A 12,701-nucleotide genomic window follows, 5' to 3' on the forward strand; every position below is an offset into this window, starting at 1 on the left:
GCAGCACTATGATTTGACAACATCTCCATCCTGTCACATCTCTCTCTCTCTAAGTAGACTGGGATTCACATGTACTTAAAAAGGCTGCTGGCGCTGAAGGGGTCACCTGGTGATCCCAGAATTTTTTTTTTTATTATTAGACAGAGGTGTCTGCAGCTGTGTTGTGTTGTAAGAGAAACTAATGGCCATCTGTTCTGGCCTCATGCCATGTCTGCTCCTGTGCTCATCACACAGAGCCAGTTGACTTTGACACTCAAAGATTGACTGCAGTGACAGACCAGGTGTCACATAAAAGCACATATACTAGATAGAGTCGGAAATTAATTTGGCTGGTTTTACAATGAATTGTCCTTTTGTTTGTGTCTACAGGAATATAATGACACTGGCATACACTCAAGATCAGAAAAAGAGCTTGCAGAAGCTCCTTGAAAAATGCATTAATCCTCCATTTGGCTCAACTTTCCCACATTCCCTGAGGGACCCTCTGGTGAGATCACAGCACACCTCCCTGTGCCAAAGAGGAACAAAACACAACAGGGTTATTAATCCAGAGAGGAGACCAGGTTCGATATTTCTGTGAAGGGGTGGTGGAAAGCAAAAGTAAGTGATACACTTCCTGTCTGGTTCCCAGCTGATAAGAGCCCACAGGGCTAATCCTTTTTCCACTTTCATGGCTTCTATTGGTTGATCCAACTCATCTCCTGCCAAGCTCTTGTGATTTGGTCATCACTGTTACTGACTTTATTGATCCTCACGTGTGCACTGGCGTCATTTGCTGGTTTTGCTTATTCTCAGAACACATCAATGAATGTGGAGAAGCTACGGCCCCCAAAATAACTGTAAAGGTGAAACATGCATCAACTATCCAGAGCACTGACTGTTAAAGTCAGTGGGGACAGTAAGTGGGAGGTCATGTACATCCTGGACAGGCCACCAGTCCATCACAGGGCCTACACATAAAGACATGTTTGGTCCATTTATAATGACTATTATCTTAATTCAATACAAGCTGTGGTCTTAAACTACCACTTTTATCCTCTAACACAGGAAATGGGGAGGTACAGACAGGGACGAGGCAGATGAGCTCTCACGATAATTCAGTCATCAGAATGCAACATTACCACAGCCTAATACATAGGAAGCAACCCTTTGTCCAGATGACATGGTCCATTACTGACACGCACACATAAAGCACAGCGGTGTCATGTCACAGTGAGCAGCTATTGACCGCTCTGACGGATGCTGTCCAGTAGATGCCCGAGCACTCGACAGCTAATAGATTCCGCCTGTGTGGCATCACTCACAGGAGCGTGAGTAGTACTGCCCCATCTAAGCCCATTAGTATGTCCAAGTCACTCACTGTAGCGTCACTAAGTGTTGACCTTTTTGGAATCTAAAGTAAAGAGAGGCCATTAGATTACTTGGCCATTTGCCTCTTTCAGATTCTAGACACTCCTGCCAGCGATATACCAATACTACTAATGAAATCAGAAGGATGGAGGCTTTTCTTGTGTCAAGTGTGATAAAAGAGAATTGGACATGGAACCTTTTCTATAGCAAAAGATTATAAGTCGCTTTATGCAGCATTTTATATAGGTTTAAATCTAACAATATTAGAAGATGGGAAAAAGTGAGTTACTGTGGAGATGAACTATGCGGCTACGCTTTCCCGTTTATCTGTGCTGGACAAACAAAACAAGCTATCAGATAGTTGACTCAAAGAGCCACAGTCAAATATTGGGTTTTAGATAAGAGACCTGCGATTGCAGGTTGCATGGCTTTATGTCATCTCAGCTCCTTATGTTTAGAGAAAATTGATGAAAAGTTAAAACCGAAGAGTTACAAAGAATTTTAAAATTTGTGGGCAAGTACAAGTTTAAATGCTTTGTCCCTTAAAAAACGTTTTAGACTGACAGAAACATCAGTGACAGAGAACGAGCAGACCCCATGCAGTATATATACTCATTGCTAGTTATCATAAACATAAACATAATATTCCACAAACAAATGAGGAAAAAGCCACTCTCGACCACATCTCAACTAGCCTATCTCTCCCTTTATGTACAGCAGTGATGTTGCAACATTAGAGGAAAGCAAATCAATTGAGGCGGAGGATTAAAGGTGGAAGTCTGGGACTTTCTGCACAGAAAGAATTCTTTTTGTTAACCCCACTCTGACCTCATCCTCCTTCCCTGAATTGGCCTGGCTTTCTTTAACACGCATGAGGCCTCGCACAGGTTTCTGCAGAGTCAAATCTCAAACAGAACTGAGGAAACTTCTGGCCCAACACCAAGTTTCAGTTACTCGCTGCTTTGGATTTAGCTTGTTGGTAAAATGATATGTCTCTCTGCAGACTGCTTGTGCGACAGCAGACTGGGTGTATGTCACACTGACATCAAAAGGTATTTAAACAATGTAAATCCCAAATCCCATATCAACCCCCAGGATTTAGGAGACCTGAAAAAAAAACATTTAAAGCTGAGGCAAGAACAGAGACCTACGTTGTTTTCTTTTATAGACAAAACGGAGCTTTGCATTCATATAAGTCAGATATATCATTTTAAGAGCTACACACAAATTTTTTTAACCAGCAACATTTTCTTCATTTAAGTATCACTGAAGATTTGAATTAGGTACAAAAACACCACACAAGTGTTTTGAACATCAGTCGGCAGGTGCCAGAACATTGCTGCAGACTTTCATTAAGAGATTAGTGTGGTAATGGTTCTGGTCCGGTGCCAAGCCTAACAGAGCAGGTGGACGTTTACTTTTAATATAACATAAGTTCCTGCTTGATTTTGAATAATCATTTCATCTTACTTATCATATCTTGTGAAGAAAGGAAAGCTTAGTTTTATTGTGTAGCATACTTATTTGTCTTGTCTGGACTGGTGTCAACAAAGCCGACCAAATCCCATCTACAACAACTATGAAAACCATTAGTTCAACGTCTACTACATGTGGCTACTATCTATACGTTATTTCTGGACCACTTTGCTGACAGAACTGTTTCAGCTCGTGACAGAGACACCTTTTATTTAAAGGGCTCACAAAGCTACAGCAGCTACAAGAGCCAACGGGGGAAATATCATTTCTGCTCTGAATTAAAACAAGCCCATAAAAATGTTTCAGGCAAATGAGTCGTCATAGACAAGAGTTGAGCGTGCACAGCATTGAGGGAGAGGCCAACAAACCCTCTGAACTGAACGATTTGCTGCCTAAACAAAAACAGACTTTTGTAATTCGTTTTTTCTTGGTCAGCATTCTAGTTGATGTTTTGCCAGTTCTGTGCCCTCGGATCACTGCGCAGCAATTGTCAGAGGCACAAAGAAGGGTGGAAGTGGAGGATGAGTGATGTAAGAGAGGGCTGAATGAAAAAGAGACTGTCTATGTTTGGCATGTGCTGGGAGGCTTCCAAGCTGGAAGACAAAAAAAGGGACCTTTAGTGTTTTCAATGTACTACCTCTAGTACTCGCTGCTTGTGAATGCAGTGCTTCAATAAAGCATGTTTGAACATAATGCCCTGCATGAAATTCCTCAGCAATCTGAGTATAGGGAGGGCTTGTATGTGGGAGACTGACAAAAAAGCCTCTCAGTCAAGGCCCTCGCAGAGGAAAGCCATAGCACTTTGTTCTTTCATAACTCTATTATTTGTTCATGTCTACTTGCATAATTTAGTCCATATAAAGACTGCACTAGTCTAAAAGCTACTTCTTCTGAATATTTTATTACCCTACAGGAAAAAAAAACGGGAGCAAGTCTATTCACAGACAGGACTAACCAATGGAAACAGTCAGATTTGCTCAGGCAACAATACACAGATGACTCTTTTTATAGTTTGAATTTTTTTCAGAAGCTTTAATCAAAGGAACAAAGAGATAAAGCCCCAAATGAATCCCTGCATCCTTAGATCCATACATGCACACAGTTTTCTGACAAAGATAGGAAGGTGAAGACAGCAGCAAAACACTAAAACCTACAGAGCAATCTGGGAATAAGATGAAAAAAATGGACCTCTGTTGGAAATGACTGTACAGTATGAGTGATGAGTGATGAAAGCAGCTCCAGAGGACTGAATGGATCGGTTTTAAAAGTTCAGATAGGAGGATGCCCCAGAGGAGCTTAGCCTGCACTTAGGCTTCCATGCCTAAAGCCATTTCAGCCCCCAAATATCGGGTTATGTGTGCCAGATGGCCATATGCTAGTTGAGCTTTAATTCCCTGAATGAAATCTTCTCAAGGCCACACTGAAAGAACAGGAAGAGGCTGTGACCAGTGTTCACAGAGCAAACAAGTGGAAACTATTAATTTGGCAAAGCCTGAGTCATGTTGCCGTTTGGTTTACGTGAGAAACTCGAGCACGCCCAACTGGATAGGAATGTCACTTTACAGAATGACTTGGGTTGTCATGGTTTGTAAAGCCTTCGCTGGGCGACAGCAAATGAGTGACTGCCACATCATCGACATTAAAAGGCTGTAATGATGCATGCAAGTCTGAAATACGAATCTAGCCTTTAATCTTTACCAGTTGTAACAATGTCAAATCGGCCTCTGGTCTCATGATGCAAAACAACAGATGTGCTCTTATTAATCCAAACAATACTAAATACTGTGGATCGACATGGCTGTTTAAGCTTAATCAGTAGCCAAGTGACGCTACCACACTACAGGACACGATATGAAAAGAAAAATACAGAATGAAAAGACTACATAATAGCTGCACTGTGTAATCTAGTCCTTGTAAATCTGGGCCTCCCAGAGCTGTGGGTAGAATTTGACTGTTGTAGGGATTACCAGCACTTTTTGTGTAACACTACACAGAACTGATGCATTGGTGCTCAGTGCAAGGTTTTATCTCAGTTTAGTGATTTCAGCCAGTGCCTTTTGCAAAACACACACACACACACACACACACACACACACACACACACACACACACACACACACACACACACACACACACACACACACACACACACACACACACACACACACACACACACAGAAAAGAGATTCACAGTAGTGTGAATCCGAGGACTGACCACTATGCGTTGGCTGAGTGTCTGCTTTGGTAAAAGTCTGCTCTGACTGTGTAGAGTGCGCTCACAACCCGAGTGTGTTTCATGTTGAGAAATAAGGGGCAGAGGCAAAAAAAACCCACATTTGAGGCAACAGGAAATGCATGAAAGAATGGAACAGGAAAAATAGGAGAAACCTGTTTGCTTATTTTACTAAGTCCTGCAAACACAGCAAAACAAGCTGCCAGCCAACCTTTCACAAGGGTGAACCTAAAACTCCTAAGACAGAATTGGTACAGTGCAGGAAACCCCTTTCCCTCACAGCCAATGCCTTCAGTTGCATGAGCTCCTTTCATCCAGCTGCTTGAGGTTCATTTGTGAGTTCTCTCTCGAAGCCCCATGCAGCATCTGCCACTCAGTGATCTGACAGTAATTTCTAGGAACTCAGAGCGCGGCTGTCATCGTTTGCTGTAGCTTGCGTGGTGCTAAACAGCGCTTTTGTTCCGTCCTCAGCCACAAACAGATGAGGTCAGCAGGCCCGTGTTTGTAGTGTCCATAGAAGACAAGATTGCGTTCGACGTGCCAGACGTTAGATATCATGACCAGATCAACAACTGCACATCATAAGAGAGGCAACAAACAGATGATATCTATCTTCTAAGTAGAAAAATACAGCTACTGAGTTTATCTACAGGAATAAAGATGGGACTTCAAGCTGGATCTAAGAATTGACAATGAGGCTCACAGAAACCAGTGCAACTTAAAGGGTCAATGCTGTATCACAGCCTCTGACAGCATTAACAGCATTAGCAAGAATGGAGTGAATATAAAATTTAATCAAAAAATCACAGCGCTTTATTGCTTTTTAAATTCTAAACACTTGTGATCAGAGCATTGCAGGCAGATGAATAATAACACTACCTAATCATAGAGTTGCACAATATTGAGCAAAGTATCTGTCACTATTTCAGTATTACACAACCCTACTAGAGAATATCTAGAATTGCATAGCAGGCTGAAGAGTGTCTGGGTTTAGTGCACTAAATACAGGAGGTCTGGATGATGGCAAATCACAACAGAACACACTAAATATGGCCTGAAAAAAAAATAAAGCAGTATTATGTGCTATCAGTGTTGATCAGTAATGAGGCTACCTGCTGCAGCTGGAAAAAAGGCCTTCAACGCTCAAAAATATTTTCCTGCAATGTAGACAAGACAAGACCAGAAAGAAAAATGGCACAGGGTGGTGGGAGCTGTGCAATCTATATACGTCCACTTTTCAGCACCAGCAAATATTTTCTATTGTCATTAAAACAAATGAGGGGGAGGGGGGTGATGTAGTGATGTATGGCATTGTGCAGCTATTACTGTAATATTGCCCCATGCTGATTAAACTGGCTCATCTAATTATACTGTTCAACAATATGAGTCTGCAAGTCTTTCTTCACAGCTTCGCCCAGTCCATTCCCCCCGGTGTAATGTGTCCAAATGACTAATGTGCTCAACGTGTCCAAGCTGCAGCTTTCCAACATTTTGGATCTTTCTCTGCCGCCGTGCAGCGGTTATTTGAACCGTGCTCATAAGGTGAGTGGGACCTGAAGCTAGATTTGTTGAGGCCAAAGGAATGACAACACATTCTGCCGAAGACCAAACACTGACACTGAAGACACGCACAGAAAGATACCAGAGCGTTCAGACATCCTGATCGGTGATTAAGTGAAAGCTAAAACTCTAGGGATCGTGTAATGTACTAAACAAGAAAAACTCTCATTTTTTAGGAAATTATAGGGCTAAAAGTAGTGTCCACTTGGTTTTGCACCAAACGTGATGAGATTTTAGGACTAAAAACCATTTGACCCAGTGAATTAACATAATTAATATAATTATTTAACCTTTTACTATTTAGTTTGGTTGGTAAATTTGAAATCAGTCTAATGCTGTCACTGATACCATTGCGTCCACCCCTCCTCTACCCGACCTGTTTGTCTCCAACCCTAGAATCTGCTAGAATGTAGCACTGCCATTATTGCCATTGGGCCACAGTTTCGGCACTGTCATGTGCTCTCACTGTTTTGTGTCTAAAATAACGGTCTGCGTGTTGCTGCTGGCACATGCAGCTCAGGAAATGCCTGAATGGGAGAGGTGGGAAATAAGGAAAGCAAGAACAAGAGAGAAAATGCGAGTGGAGAGACACTGTCCCCAATGTGCTTATTTTGACAGGGTCCTCCCAGTGTCAGAGGACGGTTTCCTTGCTTCGCTGGTTGGCTTGGAAAGTTCGATGTCTTCGGTAGCTGAGACCCCAGTATACACCCACACAAGAATGTGGCCTTTCTCTCGGTCTGAGGTCCAGGCGGGGGGAAACAAACCTTTTCTTCCCTTTGTGAGGAATTCAACGTTAGTACTTGTGTCTGTTCACTGGGACGTTCTGAGCCAGTTCAGCAAAACACCTTTTTAAAAGGGGGGGGGGTGAATCCTCGGCTTTAATCCTGTTCCCCCTTCTACCAGAGAGCAGGTTGCTGGTCAACAACAAAATACAAAAAAAAAAAGGGGGGTGGAGGATGGAACGGAGGCCTGGCTTCGGCTGCTTCAACAGCACCTTAGTAGTTCCTGGGAATGTGAAACGTTTCCCAAGTCTTCCTCCTCCGGCGAGCCAGAGAAGGAAACCAGGAGAATTTTGACACATTTCAGGCAGTGGGAGTGAGCACGAAAAGGGGGGGAGTGAAGGTGCTGATTGGTTACTGCTAGCAGGAGTGTGAACAGCGCGGTGGAGCAAGCAGCCGTGTTAAATCAGATTTTATTCAAGAACCCCATAAAAGTAAACCTATAGAGTTATTGATAGAAATTCCTTTCACTTTAGGAGCAAGGATTATAAAATTGTTAAATCAGCAAATATGTTTTAGCCCTTTTCTGTGATGTACTGTATGTACCTATACTGAAGAAGAGAATGAAAAGCAGGGAACGCTAATATGAACGCTTTCTATATTTCACCTTATCTGGACAAGTCAGAACAATGGCTGTGAACATGACACAAGCTAAAATGGAGCGTCGTGCGGCGTGCTGGGTCACCACCCTGACAGGCCCTGGAGATGGCTGATAGAACCTTTCTTATGATTCCAAAGGGAAGCAGGGGATTAAGCAGGCAGTGTCTGTGCGCAGCATCAGATTACCAGCTCTTCTTTTCCCGTTATGAAATCAGATTAGCGCGGCTCCCCTGCTACGAGAAACAATATCCAAGCCTTGAGATGAAGGAGGCGAAAGCATAAAAAAGCTCCTATTATTTGACAGACATACCTCCATATTTCTAGCCCGTAATAAAGAATTACACAATACAACTAAGATTAAGGCCAGGGATGATAAAGGAGATTGCATGCTAACAATTCAAACACCGGTCAACTAGAAAGAATTGTAAAAGAACATAAGGATTAGCAAAATGTAATGGCTTGATTTAATTTCACTACAGTCTAGTTCACGCACAACACACATTTATCTAATACACTAAACAGAACTGGGGCATAAGAGACAAGCATCTGGCATCGCACACTGTAGTTATTATGGCAGCGAGGCTCCGATGCGCTGAAGAAGGTGCACTCATCTTGTGGCTCAAACGAATCAGACAAGCAAAAAGAGAGATGTTCTGCTCGGCCAAGATAAACGTCAGAGGGCAAAAGAGGAGATGATGGTCGGTGGCCACACCTTTAGATATGGCCACACTCTGAAACTATGCTATATACTTAGCATGCATGAAAAAACTATCCTGGAAACATTTGAACTGAATGACTCATGTAGGAACAATTCTTATTTCTAAGTATGTAAACATGCGAGGGCTCAGTGTTGTAAACGATGAATCTGATGAGCTTGTACAGCGAGTAGAAGATAAGCTGCTTGGCTGCCCTCAGTGCCGGTGCTGGGGTGAAGATAACAACATCTGACTGGGTAAAAGCCATTTGTGCCAAGTCATTTTGTTACATATAAACACAACACTGTTCTGACTTGGAAATTAGCGTTGGTATCGTCCCATCATATACCTCAGCAAGCACAATAACATGGGACCTTTAAATGCTCAAACAGGCCGCTTTCATATACTGCAAAGACATTTTTGGCTGTGGACAAATGGAAGTCTTAGATAAGTGTGTGAACACCCCCTCAGCAGCTCGTTCCCTGGTACGGTACTCCCCAAGTGAAACATGAATGTCACCTACATGTAATTAATAAAACCGCCAGCACATATCTAGTAATGGATGACTACCTATCAATCGGGTAGATAAACATTCAACTGAAATGTGTTTTTGCCACTGTGTTTCAAATTTAAAGTCTAAAGAATGTTACCACATTTGAACCATGTAAGTGAAGTCGGCACCATTGAGAGTACAAACTGGCACGTTAAGAAGAGAGCTGCCACAATACTGGTCTGACAGGTAGAAACAGGTCCAGTGCTGTAACGCACAGCGTTAGTTTTAGGTGCACAAGTAGTCAGCAATTACTAGAGCAAGAGTAAATGAGTCACTGTCCAAATATCGGATGTAACAAGTATCTTTTTGATCTGGCTGGATCAAAGATAAACTTTTGATAATGTGCCAGTTTTTACAGAAGTGCCACATATAGATGCAAACATCAAACCACAGTGATGGAACTTGTAACAATTACTTCCCCATCGTCTGCAGGTTTTGACGGATCCGTTTTTGTTTTTTTTACAGTAAACACAGCATCCTGTAAATGACTGTCAGCAAACAACATTTGAGTGTGAGGATTTGGATTTCCACCGCAAACAACAGGCCCCTCGCCCTCATTGGAAACTGTGCCACTTCGCTGGACACCTACATTTGCTAAAGGTGAGTGGAGGACACAACAGACGCGCTCACAGGCACAAGTCAAACAGCAGAACCCCTAAAACAGACACTGGGAAAACGGACACCTTGAGCTTGAAGCTTCCCTACACAAAAGCTCCATGCGAGACCTAAGCTTGAGACCAAAGCTGTAAGTCCAAGTCACTACTACAACCGTGGAGCCTAAACAAACAACTGAGTCATACATTGCTAAGATAACCTCTAGTCCACTTATCAGACAACAGATAACTAATTATCCCAGACATCAACAAAGACTTGCGTCAAGCAGCTACTGCAGTCTTGTTCTAAACCATAACGTGAGCCTTTACTGTATGCATCATAATTAACCCATGTCATATTCCCCCCTATTCATCTTTAATACGGCCCCTGTGTGTCATCTCCCATAGGGAGGGAGCACATGGTTTATACAAAGGCACATCAAAAATCAATGCTCAGATATGGCTTTAATGAGGAAAATGGGAGATAAAGGCCCAAATATCTAACTGTCCTTTGAAGTACCGCAATAAAGCAATAATGCAATCATATTTTCAAACGACGGGGTGGCGAACAGTCAAATTAGAAGGGACGTTTGTCACTTCAAATGCAATCATTTTCATTCCAGATGCCTTTCGATGAGTCAAGTTGCCACAAACAAACCAAAATAATGTTTCAGCAGAGATCTGAAGGCTCATCATCATCACTGCAAATGATCCATGTTTTCCACATGTCATTATTACACACACACACACACACACACACACACACACACACACACACACACACTGGAGGAAACCCTCCCCTGCAAGCCCACTTCTCTCCCAATGAGTGGAACAGATCTAGGTCAAAGCTGATTAATGTGCCCACAGCTCCCCAGAGGTTTCTGGTCAGGTGGCAGCGATGCCTGCTCACTGGCGAAGAATACTAATGCGGAGTCTTACAGCACATTGCTGCTCTACTGGACCTTAAACGGCACCACCAGAATAACAACTGGAAAGGTGACGGACACACGCAGCAGCCCCGTGCACACGCTGAGTGGCAATCAGGAGGGTTTGTCTCCCGTGTCAGCTGCTGAGTCGACGCCGTGGCCGCGTCTGTTGTGGTTCTTACGTGACCCGGTAAACACGGGCTCCATAAACATCACGACAAACCCAGCGCACGACCAGAACCGGGACGCTGGCGGAGTTCTAATGGCCAGCCCGATCCGCCTCAACTGGACCGAGACAACAGCACAAAGCCATGCTAAAGGGTGGACGCTGTTCTGCTTTTACACGAGCAGCATCCACTCACTGCTTTCGCTCCGTGGATCAGATCCACGGGAGTCTCGTGTGTAATTGTGTGCGAAGCCTTGGCCACAAAGGCGGACGACGAGCAGCGACAGCCCCGCAGACTCAGAAACTTGTTAGCTGAACTTTTGTTAGCTAGTTATCATAACGGTTGGAATCACATCACACCAACACGTCGAACGCACCATTGGAGACGACGTCGGGTTGCGTGTCGTGAACGCGACAGTTCGGCGTCGCATTTCTGCAAAACGCATCTTTTCACAGTGTTAAATGGAGACTCAAACGCCTTTGGCACGACACGCGAGAGACAGTCGATCCCCAGCGCCGCTCGCGACGTAGCTGCAGCTAGCTAGCTGGCTAGCTCGCCGCGTTAGCCAGCCCAGCGCTGTTTTGGAAATGTGTGTCAGCCCGTCCGCTCGCTCCAGCCTGACGTTACGGCGGCACCGGGGCGTCGCTCATTAAAAACCCCATGTCGGTGCTTCGTAAACAAGCGGCTGGCGGCGGAGCGCAGTGACGTTACCGTTACCTCGGAACGCAGCTGGGGGACGATCGGTCTATCTCCCAGGTAGCGAAGAGGTTCATGGGAACGGGCATGCTGCCGGAGCCCGAGCCCGAGCCCGAGCCCAGGACCGCAGCCCCGGCTAACGCTCCGGTCGGGAGGCTGCTCGGTGCTGGTCCGCCGCCGCCGCCGCCGCCGCTGCTCGGGTTCAGGAAAGCGGCCCGGACGCCTCCTCTCTCTACAGCCGCCGCCATCATCACCTCCACTGCCTGGGGAGCAGCTCTAGCTAAGTGTGGGACGAACGCGGGAGCCGCTGAACTCTGCGCTGCCTGCTCCGGCTCCTCCAGACTCCCTGCTCCTCTACACTGACGGGAGATGCTGATGGGCGGGCGGGCGGAGCGTGGCTCCGCCGATAGGGGGCAGCACGTCTCCTGCCACTGGTCGGAACGTCTGTAGCATTAAATAGGCCTCAAACAGCGCTGAACACGTTCACCTATGCAGATGTAGGACACACAGTACAGCTACTGGAAATAGTCCTATTTTAAGACTGTTTATTTCAATTTGTCCATTATCTCTATTTACCTTATGTCGTTTTATGTGTCTGTGACTTAAAGCAGTAATAACGTAAAGTACAAACAGAAAGGTTTGTGCTACACACAACTTAACACTGGTTCATGTGTGTAGGTCAGTGCCGACCAAAATACAAATGTAATACATTTAGCTTTGTTTATACAATGCAATGAGACTCCCAGTAATAAACGTATAAGCAGAAGAACAACATCTATCAGTTCTCTCAAAGGACCAACACAGGATTTGTTTCCACATTCTACATAAAATGTCTACATTTCATTTCTATCCTGTATTTTACAAACAATTTACTTCAAATGAAAATGTATAACAATAATGTAGAAATGCGTCCATAAAGCTTGAAGCGAGTTTCTTCCTGACATTTAAGATGACTGGAAGAATATAGGAGCTGTAGGTTACCACAGCTGTGTAGCCACAGATGCTATTAGAATGATGAGTAATCAATTTAAAGATGTTTTTAAAATGTCTGAGTAATTTGATGTGTTTGCCTC

The 12,701-nt window shown here is 44.1% G+C and overlaps 1 protein-coding gene across 2 annotated transcripts in view; it reads right to left on the bottom strand.

Annotated features, from left to right (window-relative positions):
• The window catches only part of zmp:0000000755 (phosphofurin acidic cluster sorting protein 2), a 33,505-nt gene extending 21,496 nt beyond the window's left edge, over nucleotides 1-12,009 (bottom strand). Inside the window, exon 1 of one of the 2 annotated variants that reach the window (XM_029175196.3) lies at nucleotides 11,650-12,009. In XM_029175196.3, the coding sequence (XP_029031029.1) occupies nucleotides 11,650-11,879 (230 nt within the window). In that variant the 5' untranslated portion in view covers nucleotides 11,880-12,009. The remainder of the gene's footprint in view (nucleotides 1-11,649) is intronic. The other variant, XM_029175197.3, reaches the window with a different exon arrangement.
• Between the last annotated feature and the right edge of the window lie 692 nt (nucleotides 12,010-12,701).

Source organism: Betta splendens, chromosome 15 (assembly GCF_900634795.4).
Source record: "Betta splendens chromosome 15, fBetSpl5.4, whole genome shotgun sequence".
NCBI lineage: Eukaryota > Metazoa > Chordata > Actinopteri > Anabantiformes > Osphronemidae > Betta > Betta splendens.